This window comes from Poecilia reticulata, linkage group LG9 (assembly GCF_000633615.1).
Source record: "Poecilia reticulata strain Guanapo linkage group LG9, Guppy_female_1.0+MT, whole genome shotgun sequence".
Classification (NCBI taxonomy): Eukaryota; Metazoa; Chordata; class Actinopteri; order Cyprinodontiformes; family Poeciliidae; genus Poecilia; species Poecilia reticulata.
Window position 1 is genome coordinate 18,183,030 of NC_024339.1, and position 23,077 is coordinate 18,206,106.

The 23,077-nt window shown below is 38.2% G+C and overlaps 1 protein-coding gene across 3 annotated transcripts in view; it reads left to right on the forward strand.

The window, feature by feature from the left end:
- fancc (FA complementation group C) overlaps positions 1-23,077 on the forward strand; it is a 40,484-nt gene that overhangs the window by 5,449 nt on the left and 11,958 nt on the right. The window contains exons 1-11 of one of the 3 annotated variants that reach the window (XM_008418352.2): positions 1,405-1,645; positions 4,295-4,396; positions 4,523-4,756; positions 8,436-8,523; positions 8,638-8,732; positions 15,709-15,816; positions 15,884-15,948; positions 16,514-16,678; positions 17,293-17,446; positions 21,404-21,459; positions 21,573-21,672. In XM_008418352.2, the coding sequence (XP_008416574.1) occupies positions 4,394-4,396; positions 4,523-4,756; positions 8,436-8,523; positions 8,638-8,732; positions 15,709-15,816; positions 15,884-15,948; positions 16,514-16,678; positions 17,293-17,446; positions 21,404-21,459; positions 21,573-21,672 (1,068 nt within the window). In that variant the 5' untranslated portion in view covers positions 1,405-1,645; positions 4,295-4,393. Of the gene's footprint in view, positions 1-1,404; positions 1,646-4,294; positions 4,397-4,522; positions 4,757-8,435; positions 8,524-8,637; positions 8,733-15,708; positions 15,817-15,883; positions 15,949-16,513; positions 16,679-17,292; positions 17,447-21,403; positions 21,460-21,572; positions 21,673-23,077 lie in introns of those variants that run through there. The other 2 variants (XM_008418351.2, XM_008418353.2) reach the window with 2 other exon arrangements.

Below are 23,077 nucleotides of genomic sequence, written 5' to 3' on the forward strand. Positions count from 1 at the left end.
CAACAGGACGCGTTATGAACCCTAGAGGTCAGCCCGGAGACCAACAGGACGCGTTATGAACCCTAGAGGTCGGACAGAAGACCAACAGGACTCGCTAAAAAGCCCTTTCAGGTAGGACTGGAGACCGACAGGACTCTCTACGAAGCCATGGAGGTTGGACAGAACTTGCTATGAACTACTGGAGGTGGTTTACCTGCTTGAAGTCAGATTTTTCCAGCTGCAGGGCGGTGTTTTTCTCCTCCAGGGTGGTGGTTTCCTCCTTCATCGCGGTGTTTTCCTTCTTCATTGCGGCATTTTCTTTCTTCAAGACAGTGTTTTCCTTATCCAGAACCTTCCTTTCTTGCCTCAGGTCGGAGACTTCCTCGGCATAAACTGAGTTTTCCTCCTTCAGGGTCAAGGTGGTGTTTTCCTCCTTCAGCTTTTTTAATTCTTTGTCTTTATCCCGAACAAGCTTGTCCTTTTGAAGTGCTGCTTGTTTTAAGTTCACTACTTCAATCTTTAGTGACTGTCTCAATGGCCATCCTGCCGACATCTTCCAAGATGTCACGGAGCTTCTGTGTCTCTCTCGCTGACATCTGTTGTGTTTCTTCTTCCTCTGAATCGGAAGACCACGTCTTAGTACTCTCACTCATCGTTAATCCTTTGTCTGTACAAATCGTTTTCAATCGTTCTCTTGTTGGGATACAATCCTTTTCCTTTCTCTCCAGGTTTTGCAATGGTTATGACGGTAGAATTCAAAGGCTCTTTCGCACTGCACGGAACGGTACGGTACGGAACGGTTCCAAGCGTGTTTGCATTACAACTTGCGACCGGTTCCACCCGGCCCCATGGAACCACAAGAGCTGTGGTTCCAATCGGGCCGGCCAAGCGGTTCTGCTTAGAACCAGCAGCTGATTGGCCGCTGGTTGTTATGGAGTCAGACGTTGATTTTCCGTTGACAGCTGGCTCTCACTAAACTGTATTTTATTTTGTGAAGAGTGCTCTTTTCAATATTTTTATTATTAGTTTTAATTAGCAATGGATTCGTCTCAATATAGTGCAATCACCTGGTCTAATGATGAGGTATGTTTTTTCCTTCGTTTACTCGCTGATGAACGAGTACAGCCCGCCATCAAAACCATTGTTTAGTTTCAATAATGACGGTCGGTACCGCGTCGATGGCGCCCTCAGTGTATATGCAAACACAACAGGGCTGGAACCGTTCCGTACCGTTCCCTTCAGTGTGAAAACGCCTCAAGAGTGCAGCTTTTTGTGCATCACTCTTTGTGACATCATATTGCGTGATGTCACATATTGATGTCCTCAGCAGAAAACTGCTGAAGTTTGAATAAAAACAAACTTTACGGCTGAATGCAGCTCGGTTAAGCTGATGGCCATTGGAGACAGTTCAGCTGGTAAAATGCTGTTAATGGGAGCCACGGATGGATTGTGAAGGTGTGGGATAATTACCACTCCAGGAAGGAATAATGCTGATCTTCTTTTAATGAAGATAACCGAACCGGAGTACAACTGGATAGTTTACGTGCTCTAACGCCGATGCAGACGAACTTTACATGTCCACACCAGAGTCAGCGAGCATCCAGAACTAAAACAAAAACATTCCCCCAGAACACACAACCGCTGCATGCAGAATTCCGTTAATGAAGTAAATTAACAGTAATGCACTTAACTCAGATCAGCCTAGTTAGTATGGGAAATAATGCAGAGGTAAGCAGATGCTTACAAGTACTACACTACCCCCCCATTTCAAAGAACATCAAACTACTATGGAATGCTAAAAACACACTTGCAACATTACTAGCGCTAACTTAAATGTTACTGGAGCAAACTTTTTAATTTTTTTATTTTTTTACCTTCAACAACCTGCTTAGAACTTTAATATAACTCATCTCTTAATGAAGGATAATTATTCAGTCCAGTCATTTTGATAGCGGGCGGGGGCCCGTATTTCTCGACCCTTAAGAGTCTTTTGAACACGGGGTCCTTGTTTGTCTTCTTCCGATCCGGAGGTATGTGGTTCATCTTGCTGCCGATGTTGCACAGCCAACCTTCTTCTACGGGCTGCAACCTGACACTTAGCAGTTTCGGAGACCCAACCAGAGCTTTCCTTCCGTCGTCACTTCCAGGCTCATCTGGTGCTGGTGGTCATGGGAAGTAGGGGAAGTGGTCATGTGTTTGGGTAATGGAACTACATCTTGGCACTGAGGAAAGACCACATGTCTTTGTCGTCTGACCCATGCTGGTATGACATCACTTGTGTATGGCTTCAACTGATCGTGGTGCATGACCTTTTTGCCACGTTGTGTTATAATCTCATATACTACAGGTCCAAGCTGGGCTTTAATAATACATGGGCCTTTCCAGGGGGGCTGCAGCTTGGGACTAAAGCACAACTTCCTTGTGTTGTCCTTTACATAGACCAGGTCCCCCATGTTGTAACTGCATTCTTTGGCACGCAGGTCATGGGTCCTCTTCTGTCTGAGCTGAGCTCCACGTAGATGCTGCCATGCCATGTCATGGACTTCGCCAAGGGTCTTTTCAAGGTCACGAGCGTACTCCAGGGGGTCCTTTTCACTCCACGTTCGTTCTGCAAGACCAAGTCAGCGGTCTTGTGGCTGATGAAATTCTCTCCCCAGCATCAGCATATTTGGTGAGAATCCATTGCTGGAGTTCTGTGCACTGCGGTATACAGCGGTTAGCAGAGTCAAATGCTCGTCCCAGTTCTTCTGATTTTGGTCTACATAGCAGCGGATCATCTGCAGAAGGGTGCGGTTAAATCGTTCCTCTTGCCTGTTTGAAGCAGGATGGTATGGAGGGGTTCTGGTCTTGGAGATCTGGAAAAGTTGACAAATACTTTTGAAAAGCACACTTTCGAAGTTGCGGCCTTGGTCCATATGGAGCTCTAAAGGGCCCCCAAAACGAGCTAGGAAGTTGTTGACTAACTTTCTGGCAGTTGTTTCTGCTCCTTGGTCTGGAACTGGGAAAACCTCAACCCACTTCATAAACTGATCCATGATGACAAGAATATACTTGTTTCCAGAGCTTGAGATGGGAAAGGGGCCCAATATGTCAAGGTGCAACCGACCCATTGGTGCTCCTGCCTGGTAACTTTGTAGCTTAGCTCTCTTCAAGGGGCTGCTTGACTCAGACCTTTGCAACGGGTGCATTGTTGGATGTATTTGTGGAGGTCACTTCCCATGCCATACCAATGGAAGCTCTGCCTAAGACGTTGGAGAGTCTTTGTTTCACCTAGATGCCCTGAAAGTGGTGGGTCATGGCAGGCCTGCATGACCTCCATTTGCAACAAAGCAGGGACCAACAGCAGGAGGGAAGGTTTTAAGCTATACACATTTTTCCAGTGATAATATAGGACCCCTTGATGGAGTTCTATCTGTGGCCAGCAGAGCCAGTATTTTCTAACAGCTGGACTCTCAATCGCAACTTCATCCTTTGTTGGAAGACTCCCTGCTTCCTTCCAGCTATGTAGGATGGAAAGTACAGTGTCCTCTTTCTGTGCTGCCAAAAGCTGCTGGCTGCTAAGAGTTTGCATCCAGTTTATTTGGGGGATTTGAGTCTCAGCTTCAGTGTTATCAACTTGGATTTTATATCCTAACGTAATGTTTAGCTAGTTGCGCAGAACCTTGATGACATAGGATATTCACACCGGGCACAAGTGACTGGACAAAATGCTTAAGATCACAGATTGACAGAAGCACAAATGAGAGTTGAACGACGAAATAAGCATATACTGCAACTAATATCATGAAAGCAATATTTACCAATGATTTTCTAATATCATACATCCCCATCTAATAACTTTCTCTGTATCTCAAATTGTTATAATGTTTTTGTTGATGGTTGTCTACTTTCTAATAATGAACATTATCAGCAATATTCTCTCTATTTTATAAATGTTATGACGGTGCTATTATTTTCAAGTTAGGATCTTACGCTGTTCTTTATGTCATTGAGCAGCCAACTAAAGACTGTTGGTTTATGTTTTTATTATTTCATACTTTGTACCAGGTGCAGACAAATCATGATTTTATTTGTTAATAATCAAATTTTTTGAAACTCATTTCTAGAAAAAGTTCCCTTATATATATATTTTTTAGTGTTTAAAAGAAGTGAACCCGAGTTTGTCATTGTAACAGTAAATCTCCATCTGTGGAGTTTTCCTGTAAACAAAGTTTCCCTTATTTTTCAATCTCGTTCTCACCAAACGCAATTTGTGTTTTCTTCAGGTTAAACAAAGTGGTTTATTGCCTTTTCTCATTTATTTCTAAATGCTTAGTGCTGCATAACATCTGAAGCCAATGAAACTGGATAGTGGGAAACGAAGAGATGTCAAAATAAATCAAACATCTATGTCCACAAATATGCTAACAGAAAAATGGTATGCCGCCAAGATCCCATTTGCCATTATTCTTGATACTTACAAAATATGATGGTAAAGTTCAAATTTCATGACAATTTCTGTGTAATTCTTGACTTTAATTGTACATTTATTGCTGTTTCCTAGGATTTCTTTAAGCTCAAAAGTGAATTTGCCTGTGGAAAACGTCAAATGACTGAGCTGCAGGTCCAACAAACAACAGCACATTGGCCAAATGTTCAGGAGATGATGCCCTTCTGGCTTGAAAAAGCCATCGCATGGGGCCAAACTGACACTCCAGACACACGGAAAGACATCTCCCTGCACTTGAAGAGACTGAGGGATTTCTTCCAGGAGCTTCTCACAGAAATCAGCAGTGTGGTGAGTAAATGTGTTTGATAGATTATAGTGCTACAGGAATAATGTAGATAAGTTGGTTTTCAGAAATATTGCTGTCAGGCATAACGTCATTACTACCACCTAATTGTGTTGTGGTCCTCCTTATACTGCCAATACATCTCTGATGCATCTGCACATGGACTCCGCTGATTTCCTAAAGGTTTTCCATGGTATCGGCCAACATTGTGTTGGCAGTAGATCCTTTTAGTCTTGTAAGCTGTGACTTGTGGATTTCATAGATTAGATTCATTTTTGGAGCACATTCTACAGATGTTGGATTTGATTGATATTCAGGGAATTAGACCAACTTGACACTCTTCTATTCTTCATTGTCTCTTGTACTTCAGACCACTTCTGACCCATTTCTGCTATGTGGCAGGGACATTAAAAAGACTACAGGAAATACTGATTAACATCTTTAACAAAGCTTAGGTAGCTGTTGTGTGTGAAATGAACATGCCCATGAATGGGAGAAGCCAGGGTTTCCTCACAGAATGCCTTTAACTTCTCTTCTTGTTTTCCCTTGGTGAGTGTTTTGGTTGTTTTGTTTCTACAGCATAGGATGCATTGTAATTGCATGTTTTACCATTATTTATGTGGACTTTTGTCTGCCATTGAAACTTAAAACTAATGCACAATAATACGGTGAGGGGAGTGCAACAGGCTGTTTTTTCATCTTTACAGGTTAACATTGCACTATATTGATTTTAAAGTCTTCACCTATTAGGCAGAAAAGCAGCCATTTGATTAATGAAACTTTGAGTAAATTAATACAGAAATAAGACTATCGGGTTTGCTCAAACACGCACCCACACCTTCTGAGTTTTAGCCAAGGCTTGAACGGTAATTCATTCACTGGAAGGTCCTGCTAACAGACGCTGTTCTGTGTGTTGCTGAGGCAGTGTATGCCTGGCTGGCAGCACTGCAGTGTTGAGTTAGTCAGGTAATAGCCGCAGTGGGACCTTGAGTGCTAACCTGATGTATCCCCATATCAGATCCAGCAAATCTGGGAAGAGGGCTGAGGACAGGAGGTCTGCTGTTCTTTGAGATTCCTGAACTTTTCTGATCAAATCTTCCTTTTTTTTTCCTACAACTCGCCAACTTACAGCATTTAAGATTATTCCTTCATATTTTAGACTGACTTTCCAGCTAAATCTTTGTTTTCTGTTCATCCTTATTAAATTGCCCTTGGAAATTATGTTTTGAATTTTCTAATGTTTTACTGAAACATTTAGTGAGTTGTTAAAAATCAGTTTTCGGTTTATATTTGACTAATTACTTCAACTTCGACTTTTGAATCTACCAGTATATTTTTATAGATCAAGCCTCGCTTTTTTTCCCCCTGCAGGTCTCTCTTTCTGTTAGCATAATTCTGGGTCTGCGTAATGCAGATGAGTCAGAATGAGCAGAGTTATGGAGCACATGCAAAGAAACAGTATGGTAAAGCTTAATTGCATTGAAATCTTTTTTTCCTCGCAATGGGCTCATAAAAGACCAGCTGAGGATAGCCCACTTTTTGGCAACGATATGAATCCTTTGATATCTTTACAGCTTTCCTGTGGCTTATGACCCAATATGTGAAATAATCCTATTGTTCATTTCCAGGTTCTATGCGTGTTTAGAACAGGTGAGGATGATTGACAGAAACCAACACTTACAAAAGCCAATGCTTAAAATGACCTTCTCAGAATTTCTCTCTTTTTTTAAGTCATTTCTTTGTTAGATGCACTAGTCTCCATTTCCACAGTGATGGTCTCAACAATATTATCGTGGAAAAATGTATCGTCCAGAAAAATCTGTTATCGTGATAGGTCTAGTTTGTGGTCCATTTTGCTTTACAACAGTTTTGAGTTGTGAGAATGGATTGATAGTTTCAAGCTGATGCCAGTGCACAGTTTATCTACACAGTCAGAGAAGGAGATGGAGTAGAGTAATAATTTTGAACTTCCATAATGCATTTCTTGTAATATTGACTAATTGCTGAATCTGTCCATCCATCTGTCCGTCTATTCATTCACCAACCCATCGATCCACACATCTGCTTGCTAACTTGTAGTCTGTGATTTTGCAGGTTAATGTCACACATTTGAACAACATTTGGTTGTGGCTACAGTGTTAAGCTGCATTTGAAGTACTGTGATGATGATTGCCCCGAAATATATTTTGAAATTGATTCTGTTTCAAAACCCTCTTTGGCAGTAGCAGCAAAGAGGGTTTGCTGCTACTGAAAGAGTCTACTTACCAGAGAAACACAGGGTTGTGGAAAACCCCTTAACTAACATGAGGATACCAATTGTATTTTGAAGGTGACAGTTAAGGGGTTAATCACTGTTATGTCCAATTGCGCCTACTGATGCTAATTTAAATAAATGTACGTCTATGTGGTATATTCAAATAAACAATTTTTACTTGATTTAATATTTCCTTGACCCTTTTTGAAGAAGAATTGATCTTTTTTTATTAATTGTAAAAAGGGAAGCTGTTAGTGTGAAGAACAGGATTAGCATGTCTAGTTACTATGAATTACACACACACAAACATGCTAATGCTTGATTTGTTTGGGTCCATTGCTGTGGGGGTAATGTCTGTAAAGTTTTATTGGAGTGATTGGCTGGTTCTCATTCTTTCAGTCTGTGTACTACCCTCCCCCGCATGCTGGGAAGAAGCTCTCTTTCCGTCAATTAAACTTGAACACAGTTATTGTGTAGGTGCAGCTCTCAGAGGAGCCTCGAGGTAAATCCACTGCTTAACTCCAGCTGTTTATCAGACACATCCTTCTGCAAATTCTCAAACTGGTAAACCAACTTCTTATTGGATTGCTTTCCTTTGCTCTTTTAGTAGAAACAAACATGGATGTAATTTGTGCATGCCTTAGAACCATTAACTTCCATGTGTACCTTAAAATGACAAAAGTTTACATTTTCATTGTTTTTCTTGTCAAACTTATCTCAGTTTAGAGCTTCACATATTAGATAAACCCTAAAATACAATATGCATGATTTATATGTATTTTGCATCTTTGGTGTCTTTTTTCACCATCTATTTCATTCTCATCTATAAAAATGTCTCCTTAGGCTCCTTGGCCAGTATGTAATCAGTCACTTCTGTCAAAGAATGTCTGGTTGTAATCACAACAAGATACATGGTCATAATTAGAGACAGTGCTAGTAAGGCTTTGATGCCAATTGTGCCCTGGTAGTCGGTCGTAATTGCTTTCTTTTGTGATGGCTTATTCTTATGGGCATTCCTTCAGTCACAGAGCATTCAACAGTTTGTATTGTAAATGAGCATTCCTTCTCTGTTGCATCAGCAACACACATACACACAAACACACAGACGTTTACCGTACCATAGACTATTCAGCAATCGGGAGGCCAAATGTGAGGGCTGAGCAACACACAGAAACTGTGTTGTTGCAGACAATAGCTGGGGTATTTAGGTTCTACTTAAACTCTGCTTGACCTACCATTATGATTCCCATTAGTAGTGATCTCATCCTCTCAAATTAGTCGTTAGTCTTTCTCCATGACACACTGCTGTTTAAATATAAAAGCCTGAATATGTTTTTTTTTTTTATTACGTTGATATTGTTTCTTTTTAAAACTACTTAAATGTTAATTGATGTCTTTTTTTTCTTTCCTTTTTATCCTGTTTCTCTTAGAGCTCCACAACAGAAACCTTGAATAGGCTTCCCTTATTAGGTCAGCTTTTAGGCCGGCTGTGCTGGAACCCTCATGTCACTGCAGAAGGTGAATCTATGCTTTGGGCATTACTTTATCTGTCTTTTTAAAACCCACTGACAAACAGAAACAGACATGAAAATTAACCTGAGAAAATTGGCAAATTTTGTGTGTGTCTTGCAGGTGCAAGTAGAGGACTTCTCCTCCAGTGTTTGTTGGCTCTGTATTCTGAGCATCCAAGCAATGCAGTGGAAGGAAAAGCCAACCAGTGGATACAGGTAGAAACTGTTCTGTTAAAATAAACTGCTTGACAAATTAGCCATTATTTAATGTATTTCATTGACCGATATTAGTTTTGCAGCTCTAGTCTGCAAAACTAGATGCATCTAGACACGACACATGTCATGCATCGTCAGTGATGAAATTCATTATATAAATACAGATGGCCTGCGACAGACTGGCGACCTGTCCAGGGTGTACCCTGCCTCTCGCCCAAAACGTTTGCTGGAGGTAGACACCAACAACCCTCTTGACCCCACTAAGGACAAGGGTGTACAGAAAATGGATGGATGGATGGAAATACAGAAAGAAAAATTATATGACATGAAGCGATTCATCCATCAATCACAATATAGCTTGACTTAATTATTTTAGGGAAAACGGTTACATTTGATGCATTTTGGCTAGATTCAACATGACAAAGCAAAGAAAAAAAAAATGTAATCATTAAAAAAACAAACAAGAATGAGACATTGAGACGCAAGTGAATACTAATACTATTAGCCTGGGTGTTTTTAAAGTAGGCATCTGTAATTATCTCTGAATGAGCAGAGCTATTATAGAAACCACAGGAAAATAGTTACTGATTGCTTCTTGATCTTCTCACCCATGACAAGTCCAAACTTGAGGCAGATAAAGTTGGGATGTAGCAGGCAGTTTTCCACATTCACAGCAAGTTGATCTCATGCGTAATGCTTTAAGTAGTGCTAATTTATAGTTACCTAGTTTGTGCGTTTTAATTGCCGCCTCCATTTTTACCCTCCTGTTGTCTGTGGCATACACATTCACCAGGCTCTGCCTTCTTAGTGGCTTTGGTCATCTGCTTTCTAACTAAGAGTTAAAAAGACGAGTAATACTCAAAATCAAATTGATGGGTTGCAGTACTTTTCTAAATAGAAGCATAGAGTTTCTCATTATTAAACGGTTCTGGTTTTATTGGTGCAATAAAATAAGACAATACATCCAAACTGAAATCCCAAAATTGCATTCTTTAACAGCTGCTTTAGCAATGCACTCGCTACTATTTGCCATAGTGGCAGCTTATTTGGGTTCTGTGTGGAGTGTGGAGGAGTCTCAAGCAGCAGTTTAGTAAGTTATCCAGGTGTTGTTCCTTAAACAAACCTGTGTGGCTTGGTCAATGGAGATTTGGAAGGAGGGATGACCACACTATTTTTGTGCCAAGCTTAAAACCTAATGATACCCACACTGGGTTGGGAGTAGTTTAATTTATTGCAAGTGTTTGGCACTATATATCTACCACTTGTGCTGCATTTTACCATGGAATATGGCTCCTATAAGTTAGAAATGGTGTTTACTAAGTCAATCAGGCAGGCTGAAATTGATGATGGAGGTACAGAAACCACCCATATTTTTAAGGATTTTGCTTTGCTGGCGAGGACACAACAAAGTGCAAGAGAGCAGGAGACTGGACATCCATACCCTCTTAGAGATCTTGGAAACTGTACTAGAATTTCTATCTTGTTTAAAGAGGACGTAAGCAAAGGTTTAACGGAATTGCACAACTGATGGCCACTGCACAGCAAAGTTGGAAAAAATTGTGACAAAATCTCCTGTGTTTCCAGCCTTTATTGGTATTGAATTACTTGTGGTAAATTGTGCGTAACAGTGTATTCTTCCAGATCTTTTTCATATGCCAGTTTTCATCACACTGGGCTGGGTCATTTTATTGTTTGTGTTCTGGATGACTTGACATAAAGATTACTTGGCAATAAAACACTTTTTTTTTTAAACAAAAAGCTCTTTAAATAATTCTTCTTTGACATTCTCTGGACTGCTGAAGAGATTTTCTATTTCATTTATTTTAATAGGGATGTGCTTTCAATCTCTGTCTTTCCAATCCAGTTGAATAGTCATAATGAATTGAGTAGATTGTGTCTCTATTGGTCTTAGTCTGCAAAGTCTCCAACTATGTTTCACATTTTAAAGTCAAATTAAAAGTGACTGTTTCACAGCCTCTGATCATCATTTCAGAATCTGCCTTTATATTAGGGCTAGCCAGCAAAGCGTCCTGTGTGTTCTGTAGGCGAGCGCAGAGAGGAGGGAAAGAGAAGAGGGAGAAGAAAAGCTTCTGCCATTTTCAACTTTGAGAGGGTTCACACAGATGGCTCATGATAAACAATGTGAAACCTTCACATTTCTGCCAGATTAACTGTGTGTTTGTATTCTTTTGATTAATTTCTCATCTAATAAAACATCTTGCTAATTAAAACAGAGCCTAGAAAGTAAACGTTGAGTTTTGCCAGATGTTCTTTGACCTGTCGGAGGGGAAGCTGAGTGCAAGTGAGCACAGTGGTGTCTGCATTTGTGTCAAGATGTTTTTATGTGTGGTCATATTGTATGTTTTGCGCAGGATATACTGGCCAAATGTTCAGTAGTGTAGAAGGTAAAATAATAGTTACAATAATTGAAATTGTATTGAGGCTGTAAATAGATTGCAGGCTTACAAGCTTCCCCATTTTTCCTCCAAATGTTTGTGTTCTAATAGTAGACCTAATAGTTCTACTTTAGTTTCATCAGACAACAGGACATGTCTCCAAAAATGAAGGTCTTTGTTCTGATCTGCATTTGAAAACTGCAAACTATTTATTTATTTATTTATGGCTTTTGTTCTGGGGTCGATTTTCATATTTCAGACCAAAACACATCCGTCTCTGGGACATAGAACTAATCTCCTTGATGGTGGTATGATGATTAGACATTCCCACCACATCTATACTCGTGTGTAATTGCTTGGACAGATGAACTTTCAACTTTCAAGCATCTTCAAATTGTTCCCAAGAAGCTGGGGAAGTCTAAAGACTTCCGTCATTGTTCCCAGTGTTTCCTTGAAATACATCCATCTACCTTCAATTAACTCAACTGTGTCAGTAAACCTAACAGAAGTTTGCAAAACCATGATACCGTAATCTGGGTTTTCCTCGTAGTTCAAAGAGATGCTACTCATTCTTTAGGTAAACTTATATTTTTGAAGGTATTAATAAATAAATCTGACATATTCTTACTGTTATTGTTCAGCAAATGGAAACAATTTTAGTAATTCTGACCAAAAACAAGAGAAGTGTGGTTTGATTTGACTTATCTGGAGTATTTAAACTTCTGCTTTCAATTATATTTAGAAATATAGATATATTTGGTGTCCCATGGTTAATTTTATGAAAGGTAATCTAGCTATATTATTGCAAAGATACTTTCAGATTATCAAAATAAAAGCACTTCATTGACTGGTAGGGAGGGGAATTGGTTGCATCGAATTTTATAAAAGGGTATTAGAGTAAATGAGGTTGAATACGAATGTATGGCACATTTTGTTATATTGCTGTGATCTTGAAAACGATTTTTTTTCTACTTTATAGTTATAGAGCAAGATTTTCAAGGATCCAAAAGCATCTTGTACAACAGTCATTGTCAGCTTTTCTACATTCCCTCCTTTTATTTTTTGAAGAATCTTCCATTTACCACCAGTGATGCGAATGATGAGAAGCACAGCAAAATCCTTTCTCAACAACTTAGCTTGTCTGTCGGGAAGAGCAGAGCAGATAATCTGTTTTAGGTCAGAGATGCTCCTTCTTTGTCTCTGTGTCTGCACAGCACTGCCTGTCTTGGAATGTGAGGCAAAGCCTGTTTTTTGTTATCCTTGACTGATCGTGCTCCTCAACATTGTTTTCTTATTTCCTTGTTGAGAAACTGATTGTCAGCTGCTATGTGGCATCCAAGTGCTTTGTTCATGCGCATTTAGGTGATTTTGAGAATTTGATGAAATATTTTTGTTTCTTTGCTGTTGTATGTTTGCAGCGGCATGTTTCTCCAAACTGTACATATATAGTGTGTACAGTGTTTCTCTGTCTTTGCTTCAGCTTCCTGTCTGTCTCTCTTCTCCACATCTGAGCTTTCACATAGGGTTTGATGAATTCTGGGGTATAGCCACAAAGCTCCAGGCTGATAGTCATTAACTCTGTTGGTCTGTTTCTCAACATCCTGCACATGTAAAAGGACCTCACAGTGCTGCAGTAAAATGATCTTTGAGATGATGACAGTAATGCAAGTAAGAGTGTAAGTAGTGAGGGTGTAATTTTATATAGCCAAACAATCAGCTGAATGATAGCTTAATCTGGTCTTTAGCTGCGCAAGAAACCACAAATATTCCCTGCAGCAACTGTAGCCACTTTATATATTTGCAGTTGTTTGCTCATACTAAGTTTTCATTTTATTATTAAAAATAAAACATTTCCTCTTCATATTAGGTTCATTTTAAGTGTCGTTGTATGATTAAAATTCACTTTACGGCTCCAAGCACCTGGATGATTGCCTTCATTTGTTCTCTTCCTCTTTACTTAGTTTGTGATTTTCTTTCTCTCCTTCTTTTTCACCAACAAAAGTAAAAAAAATCCCGCCTGCATTAAATTATAGATTGTAATGAATGGACAGTTATCTAACTAATACTTTTCAAAAATGCTAAAGGCATGTGCAAAAAAAAAAGAAAAAGTTCATGACTCCATGATTGGTTGTCTGCAAGGTCTTAATTTTTTTGAGTCTCTAAATGTAAGCTATTTGCAGTTTATTCATTTTTTGGAAATATGCTTTATATTACCTTTTTTTGTGATTTGTATTTGTGGCTCAGTGGCATACTTGCAATATTTTTTGTTAAATTTTTCACTTCCAGCACCTTGGTAATGTAAATGTAAGCAGGTTCTGTGTGTTTACAGAGATTTTGTAATAGTTAACTAAAATCCATCCTCAATGCTTTTTGATGAGCTTATAATAAGTACTAAACACTCACATTTTTTGGTATGTCACATAAAATCCATTGAATTTTGTGGGTGTGTTGGTCAAAATGTGAACATGTTGCTTTGATATGAACACTTTTGAAAGGAAAAGTGTGTTAACTGTGCATAAAGAGAAATATACAAGAGAGCTGGATTTTTTTTTTATACAAGTAACTAACACTTAAAATTTTTTTGGATACCATCAACTTATGTGGGCTCTATATAGTCCCTCGATTGTTGGTGGGTGTTGTACAAATACTGGATGGGCATACAGATTTATTACACCAAGTTTGAGGTTGGGTTGGTTCTAAATCAGTGCTTTTAGAGATCCAAATTCTTTATTTGTGCTCTTCCAGCGGATTTCATCTCCCCTTTTTTGTCTCTGCTGTTTTGACCATCTGAGGCTATACTTAAGTCTGTCATTGGTTTTTCAATCATGGTGTAGTAATTGTTAACAGACACCCATCCAAAGCAACCCAAGTCTTTGCCTCATGCCTTTTTTCTTACATCCTCTGTTTTAATTTTAGATTTATGGGGGGATCATTTCTATGGCAGTAACTTGTCCCCAAAGCCAATTCAAGTTGCTTTTTTCTGTGTGAGAAAGATGGCTTTTGACCTAAAGTATTTGCCACCCATCTATCTTTCTGTTCTTTATCCCATTCCTCTGGTGACCACACACTTTTTCCCCTGTTCAGAACACAGACATCACAGTGACTTTCAGTCTCTGATACTTATTCCATCCAAACCTTCCTTACTTCTCATTCCCCGTCCCCACTGTGCCTCCTTACTAACTGTGGGTTGAGTGTGATTGGCTTTGTATGTACTATATGTGCTGGGTTTGAGGGCTCTCAGATGGTAGTGATTGGGGTGGTTTTGCGAGACTATGTGGAGGGTAAGCATCCTAGCGTGCTGCACAGCCAGGCCAAAAAAACCACAGGGCTGCACCAACAGCTCTGCAGTACTACTTTTCCTCAGATTTAGGTTTCACTGCTCTCTTCTTTTTATACATATCCAACATCTCACAGTGTCTTTCTCTTCTTATTTCCTTTTGTCTTTTATCCTGGTGTTTCAAAGCAGTTTGTATTTTTTCACTGCTTGGTGAGCCATATGCCTTGGTTTTGCTGTGTAGACAAGATGTCAAGTTTTAGGTATTCAGCTTGTATTAATAAGTCGATTTCTTGTGGGTAAATTAAAAGGGTTGTTTCAAAGGCTTGAACAAGCTTTTGATTTGGTATTCTTGGGTTACACGCACGCACGCACGCACACACACACACACACGCAAACAAGCACAACACAACCACAAAGTTATATATAAAGCATTCAGACACTGCTTTGAATACAGTGAGAGGTATCATGAGTAAACAGCTGACTTTAACAAGTACACTGCCAATATCCTTCAATGACTTTTGTGATTATCTTATTTACAATAACATAAGCAATTAGCAATTACCTCTAATTTAAATTTGATGTCTTGAGATTTATCTCAAGACCCTTCACTTTTGGCTGGGGCATAGACCTCATCTTTGGGAGCCACTCTAAGGTGTTTTAGATGTTACAAGATCTAATCTAAAATGTAGAGGTGACTGTGGCTTTTCAGGTGGTTCTTCTGTTTTGGTAAATGACTTGTCTTCCAATAGAAACTTCTAACATGCTTTTAAAATTATGCTTTTCTTTCAGTCCTGTGACATTACAACTTTTAGTTTCATTCTGTTTTAAATTCTATGAAGTTATTGTATTTCCCACAGATTTGCTTCAGCGTCATTGCTGTGCAGCTTTTAAAAAAAATTACTCTATTAATAAAGTTGGCATTATCCAGTTTATGTTCCTACCATATACTTTGAGTGGATTCCTTTGCTTCATTTCAGCCAACGTTGTTCGCAGCTGATTATGGGTTGGGTTCGTTATTCTTGTGTATCAAATTATCATGAGGCCCGGTTGTAAAACGGCAAGGGTCTGTTACAAAGAATGTTCGTTTCTACTTCTACTTGTATGCTGCCCCATACATTCATACTCAATTACTGGAATACCTTTTCTCCACTCATGTGTTTCAAATGATGTGATGCTGACATAGTCATCTGGTTTTCCAGTAACTAATTAGATTTGCTGTATTGAAACGTTTGGTTTTGGTAAATTGTTGCCTTCATGAGGTGCCAAACCTCTGCTGCATATTGTTTCTTCTGCTCCACCACAGAAAGTCCTGTGTCAGCTGGCTACGGACGAAGAAGATGGTGCAGCCGTGGCACTGATGAAGCATTTAGCAGTGCCAACCAAAGAATACCATCTTAAAGTGCTGAAAAAGGTATTTTGTTTTTACAGCTTCTGTTTGAAATCATACTAGCATTTCATTTTGATTTCTTGCATTTCAGATGGTGACAAGAATACAGGAAAGCATTGGGAATAGTCGGTGTTCTGTGAGCAGCACAAATAAGGGGTAAATATAATTCACATTCAAACAAGCTGTACTCATGGTAGATTGGTTTCTGTTCTGTTGACTGAAATTGCAAGAGATTTGATCGATGAAACAAAAATAAATACAAAAAGACGTTCAAGTAGCTGTTGATCAGTTACACATAGCAGTAGTGCATCACATTCCCACAATTAAAATGTTTCACAAATTTGTGTGATTTTTATAACATTAGTAAATTAATTTGACATCATTTGAGTTAAAAAAAGTACAATTATTCTTTTTTATTTTAGCTTGTTCTGTTCTTGTCTGAATCTTAAGGTTAGGATCTAATATCTGCCTCCTTAATGTACAGTACTTTATTTACAAAAAAAACAAAAACAAAGAAACACTATAAATAGTTGCAATAAAAAATTCTGTTAAGGACATTACAACTGTGTCTGTGCCTCTTAGGGGAACTATGAAGGAGTTGACTTTAAATGAAAAACAAAGCTGTGCAGGAAACATAAGCAAACATTAACTCTAATCTTCACCTCCTATTCTGTCTCCACAGTAGTATAAATTTCTTTAACATTTCTCAAACTCCACATAGGTGTTCATGTAGCAGTGTTTGGGCTGCGTCAGAGGCTTGTGTGCCTCTCATCACATGTCCTGAAGCGTCTCCTCTTATTGGTGCTTTGCTGCAGCAGCAGATGACTTGCATCAGAGAAGGTCTGAGTGAAAACTTCCTTGATGCTCTACACTCTGCCTACTCCAGGTACAGGAAATGTTTCTACTGCAGTTTTAGCTTGTGCTGCCATATTTGAGAAAAATATGCTAAGTGTCTCAGTAGAGTGCAATGCTGTACTTATTAAGGACTATTTCATATCACAGTTGTAAAAAATATGTAAAGTTTTCATTACTAGAAAAGTTGGGAGGTTTTCAGAAATGCTGTAAAATCTTACAGTTGTGGAATAAAACTGAATACAATTTTCAAGTCTTTATCAATAAATCTTAATATATTGATGTCCAATTTGGAGATAAAAGGGATTTAATTCTACTTAAACGATAACTGTTAACTCCGTCGATGAGGAAAAAAAGTTAGAACACCCTCCTACCTAAGAGGTGACTTTACCCCCTTTGACTGAAATAACTGCAAGGAAACACTTCTGGTAGCCATCTACCCGTCGCTGACATCACGTCTGAGTAAGCTTTTTCCTACTCCTCACTTTCAGCTGCAAGATATTTTAGTGGTTCTTGCACTGCCTGCTTCAATTCTCCTGAAAATGCTAAAAAAAAGGATCAAGTTACCATTAGCATATGTGCTAATATCTAAATAGTGCCAAAAATATAAAATTTTATTTTAAAATACAACCCTTCAAATATTTCCAGATGCGACCTGCTACTGGACGAGCAGGCAGTTGTTTCTCTGTGGTATCAGAGCTTACCCAGCCTGGAGGAAGCTGTGCTCAATCTGTTGGTGTCTGCTACTGCAGCAGGATCAACACCAAGCAAGGTGGAGGAGCAAGTGTCCAAGTCGTTATTGGTGAGTCCAATTTTCATGATTATAGAAACATGTCCGACTGCCCACATCTGACAGTGGGACGTGACAAACAACTGTCGAAGCACTATTGCATATGCTACCGTGTTTGACCAAGTAGAACAGGTTGAGTCATTAGTGAGGTGGGATGTTAAAGAGACAGAATTCAAAATGAATGTTTTTAAACAGATTTTGTTGACACGTTTTAGGGTGTCAACCCTAAAAGATTTTAGACACACTTGAGTGAATACAATATATATATATATATATATATATATATTTTTTATTTCACTGGTTTGAACAGAAAAGCAATTATTATTCCAACTGCTGCAAAAATTATATTCAGAGGGTGTCACATGGATCAGTGGTAAAGCAGGCGCCCCATGTACAGAGTCTAGGCAGTTCACACAGTTGATTCCGGGTTTGATTCCCGACCCCAGCTGTGTTTTTTCCTCTCTCTGCCCTTCCTTCTGTCCAGCTATTAATGAATTAATGTCACCAGTGCCACAAAAAAAACCTTTAAAAAAGAAAAAATGCATACAGATGATTAAATTTATATTTATTTATTGTTATTTTTATTTTGATTCACATAGCACAGATAAAACATCCAAATGTGGAGTTTTTGAGAAACTGTTCTGTCAAATGTTATGCCTTTTAATCTTTCTTCTTCTTATAAAGTAACACAGATGTAGTGAGCCAACAATGGCTGGTAAATTAGATGGGGTGTCTGTTCTGGTTGACAGACGACTGATGGCTCTTTAACAAAAAATAATTTAATATAATGTAATAGAATATAAAAGTCCTAGGAAAGAAAAATGTCAAACTGTTGAATTGTTCTAACTTCTGATTTGCCTATCAATGAGTTGAAGAGAAATTTCTTTACTTTTGTGCTGTAGCATTTTTGTTATTTTCTCTGCTGCCTGATTTGATAACACTTGATCCCTTTGATAAGCTTCTGATAAATATGTTGCTCCTGTTAAATTAGCTTTTTGGTACACAGCGTCTCATCTGCCCCTAATTAAAGAGTCTCACAAGAGAAAGCATTGCACACATCCATATGTGTTCAGTTCCCCTTTGAAGCACTTTGTAAACTGAAACCAAACCATTTTAATAAGTGAGGATCTTAGGAATGTTCCATTGTATTTTTTTGGGGTGGGTCATTATCGAGCTCTTTGCCTGTCAGATCTATTTGGCTTTTGTTCTGCTTGCCTCTCACATAATTTGGCAAGCTCCAGACCACATCTCACATCATTTGGCTGTGTGATATCATACTCACTATCACTTCAATGGCTCAGTGCTCGTCACTTCATATGGCTTCATATATGTTCTTTTTTGTTGTTTTTTTTTTGTTTTAGAATTGCCGTTATTGAACTTCATCTCTGCAATACAGTGATGTTATATTTACCATTTGTTGCCCAAAGAGAGGCTGACTTTTATATGCAAGTTGTTTTCCAGATTTACTTTTTAGTCACTGGGAGATTAGGATCAGTGTGAAGGAATTTAATTTGTCACAGAAACTACACTAGCAGAAACTTGATAAAGCAAATTCTGAATCTTGCCGAAGCGTGCTTTCTGTATGTCGTCGCTGCCAAATTTCTGTACACATCCATAAAATTATTCACACAAAGGTTATTATTGACATCTTGCTTACCTCACTTTCTGATTGCATTTTATTTGGCAGTTTGGACTGTCAGTAAAATTTAAGTGGGAAAGACAAACTTGCCTACCTTTTGTTTTGAACTAATCAGGTTTGTGAGGCGGTGCTGCTTATTTTATTCAGTAGTGATGGTCCACTTAACCTGTGTATATGTCAAGGGGAACTGCACACTCTTTGTGTTTAGAGATACTTCTCACAAATTAAGACATGGCAGTGCACACTAGTGCATATTCATTTGGCTTACTATTACATATACAGAAATTAAACCTGCCAGATAAATCTGATTAAATTTGTCATTTTGAGTAACTGTTCTGTCTTAAAGTTAGTTTCAAGTGTGTCTAAACTAAAGGTCATGCATGGTGGCTGGCCACTCTCCTTTAGAATAATGGTGCCATTGCCCAGGTCTGAACATGCAAAGGGGGTCTCAGATTGTCATACTATTTATTCCTGAAGCTCTTGCATGTGGCTGATCAAGCTGGAATGCTTTTATTTATCAACAAATACCATGCAGATTTTTGCAATTAAATTGTTTTGAGTTATTTTTCCAATTACTGATGCCTAAAATGATCATGTGATATTTTATAAATACAGCAGAATTCTTAAGACTGTTTGATCATTCATAATATTTTATGGATATTCCAAAGCATATGGAATATCCACAAAATATTCCAAAGCTTGTGCTCAGCATTGTTCAGTATTCCTGGTTGTAAGTGAACGAAAACCTAATCTGCTCAGATTAGGTTTTGAACTAATCAGCTTTGAACTAATCAGCTTTGAACTAATCAGCGAAAACCTAATCTGAACAGATTAGGTTTTCGCGTCTCCAAATGGAATCAACTGACTAGTAAAAAAGCGGTTGTTGATACCTGAAAGATGAATTTTTCCTTTTCATCTATCTTGGGGCCCCACGTATGCTCTTAATTCAAATTTATGTGCCCTTGTGTTAATCCAGTCCATCATCTACTCGTATCGTATTGATTATTACATTACATCTGGCATTGTGTTTTTATTAAGAAAAAGGGAGGTTCAGGTTTCATGTGTCTGTTTATATGACTGTGTGGGATACTTCTAAACAAAAATAAAAAGTAAGGAAATCTAAGATGTCTGGGCTCTGTCCATCCCCTCGCTTGCCTGCCTTTCTCGAACTTGTTTATACTACAGTCAAAAATAGGAAACATAAAAATGCGTTCGCATTCCTCATTTTGGCTTTTCCTACTGCCTTCTGACCCAGGCAGAGGGCCCAATAACAATAAACACTCACTTCCTGCCCCAGACTGCTAAAAAGAAACAGGATGTTTGTTGTGTGCTGTAATTGACTCTCCTTGAAGTGCTAGTCGTAAGGTATGGAGGAGGATGCTAAAAAAGCAGCTGTTGGGATCCTTGATGCTTCACACACATCCATGAATGAAAGTGAGGATGTGCAATTTTTTGCTAACTAATCTCTGATGTGCATACAAGCAGAGACATGCAAAGGGCAATTGCTTGGTTTTGTTTTATAAGAAGAAGGTAAAAACTAGTTTGGAGTATTTTGTGGTTGTAATTACAGTGTATGGACACTTGGTGGAACTATTTGTTGTTTAATTCTGTTATAATTTGATTTCATTTAATAACTCTTACTGATACTATGTGCAATTTTATTCCCTTTACTTAATCAGGTTACTCCTCATTTGTTCACATATGGACATAGTATCCATTATATATTTTACCTGCACTATATGAAGTCCTAACTCTTAATGCGTTCTAAACCTCAAGTCACTGCTTTTCCACCAGCTGTCAGTAAATCAAGCAAAAACAAACAAACAATMAAAAAAGAAGGAAACACAACTAGGTCAAGCATTCATCTCTTCTTACTGTACTGCTCTGCTGGGGTAAAGCCTGTGAGGTATATGACATGTGAACCACATGGTATTATATGTGTTGCGTATTGAGCGCCAGATAATTAGGGACTCGGCGACATGCACGGTACAGCTGTTAAATGTTTGCACTGGGGCGTTTTAGAATGTATTAAATCTGAAACACATGATGAGTGTGGATTAGGAGGAGATGAGAAAATGAGTATGTGGGAGTGTTAGGGAGGCTTGACAGAGTGGGAAACTGAGTGTTTAATGAGGAGAAAGTGAGAACAGAGAAACTATGGTTTCAAATGTAATCATTTAGATGGTCCAACAGTGCCACCTGGTGGTTAAGCACTCTTGTTAAAAAGTGATTTATTGTTGCCATTGTTTTCTGAAACCTGCTGATATTGTAGATGTATTTTAACATGTCTGGCCATGGCTTGTGAAGTTTGCCCCTTTTGTGTGTTTTAGCCTAAAGCTTGTGCTCAGCATTGTTCAGTATTCCTGGTTGTAAATGACATCTTCAGGTAAGTGCAGTGGATTTAATTTGAATTTAAGATGTTATTTAACAATAGTCTATTTCTTTGTTTCATGCTGAATATTTTAGTTATGTGTTGTTGTTTTTTTCCACTTTTGGCAGAACTGTTCTTAAACAGACTGAAAGGAATGAGCGTGTTAAGAATGTTTTTCAAGCATTTACCAAATGCTTCTTCATGGAGCTTTCACGGTTGCAGCCTCAGGTAAGACAGATTTTTTTAAAAGAGACTCACATTGTTACTTATTATATGGCTTAATATTAGAGTCAGTAAAGCACTTTATTTTTTCTCATAGAGGCAATGATGAAAGAAAAATTAAAAAGGGGAAAGAGTAAAAAAGATTGATATTGCATTATGACAAACTAATAAGTATAATCAGAATGAACACACAAATCAACAATATCTATAGATCTAAACTTCTCTGTTAAAGAAAATAATATGCATAAGGAAATTAAATTTTCATATTTTCTTGATACTACAATCTATTTTCCCTACATGCTAGAGATTGAAGTCTTTGGGTGTGTGATGAAAGCCACACTATATGTTAAGCGAAAAGATTTTGGACATTATCTGTTGTAGCTAAAGCCTAGAAAAACTCAAAAGTAACAGACAACAAAATCTTGCATAATCATTGTGCAGAAGACTGTTTTTGTGAGGACGCTGCAGTTTAAGCCCCTTTTCATAATTGAAGCCAAAAATCATCTTCAATATCTAGCAACTTGAGAGAAGAGAACCTCTACAAAATTCAGAATGTAACTGAAGATGATTCATTATTAAAGTAAAAAAAAAAAAAAAGCTTATTTTTACACCACAGGGTTAGCTGAACACCTAAGGTGGAGAACAATTTCCTGCACTCAGCAGGAAAATTCACTGCTGATGAATCTTCACCGTCATTATCACTTCATCTCCAGCTGAGAGCTCCACTATTCACACTACACTCCCATAGCCGACACCTCTACTCGACTGACAATGAATTCAAATGATTAATTTACACGTAAAACCTTTGTCCAGATAATCACCTGGAGTGATTGGCGAATATGCTGCCCTGGTGCGTCACTGTGTGCTTTAGCTTGAAACTTTCAGCCCTTAGCACGGTTCTGTTGCTTTATCATCCAATTAGAAGTCCTGTCAGACCATATTGTAATTATCTGGCACCTGCATGTCATACATAAATATTAAGAGGCAGTCAGTAAATGTGGTACTCTGAAAATTCACGTACTATCTACGAAACAATTAGGTGAATGCTGTATATTTTTCATAACTTTTATCTATAAGTACAAGGGTGATGCACAGTTTTAAAAAGTTATAAAAAAATATGGAAATAGCTTATTTGTTTTTGTAGGTTTGAATAAGTATGGTAAATGAAACCATGTAGTATAGAAAATTGTTTCTTTTCATATTTAATGCCTTTGTTTTTCCAGAAGCAAAAACTAAAACTGAGTTCCTAAATGCTCGCTATATTTTTCGATGCCATTCTTGTTCCTTAAATCACTTCTACACAATTTGAGTTTCATGTTTCTGGCTTTAACAATTTTGGTTTCAATTCCATCACTGGATTTTTTTTTTTTTTTTTTGCTAGTCAACTTCAGTTTAGAGTTTTGAAGTGGGT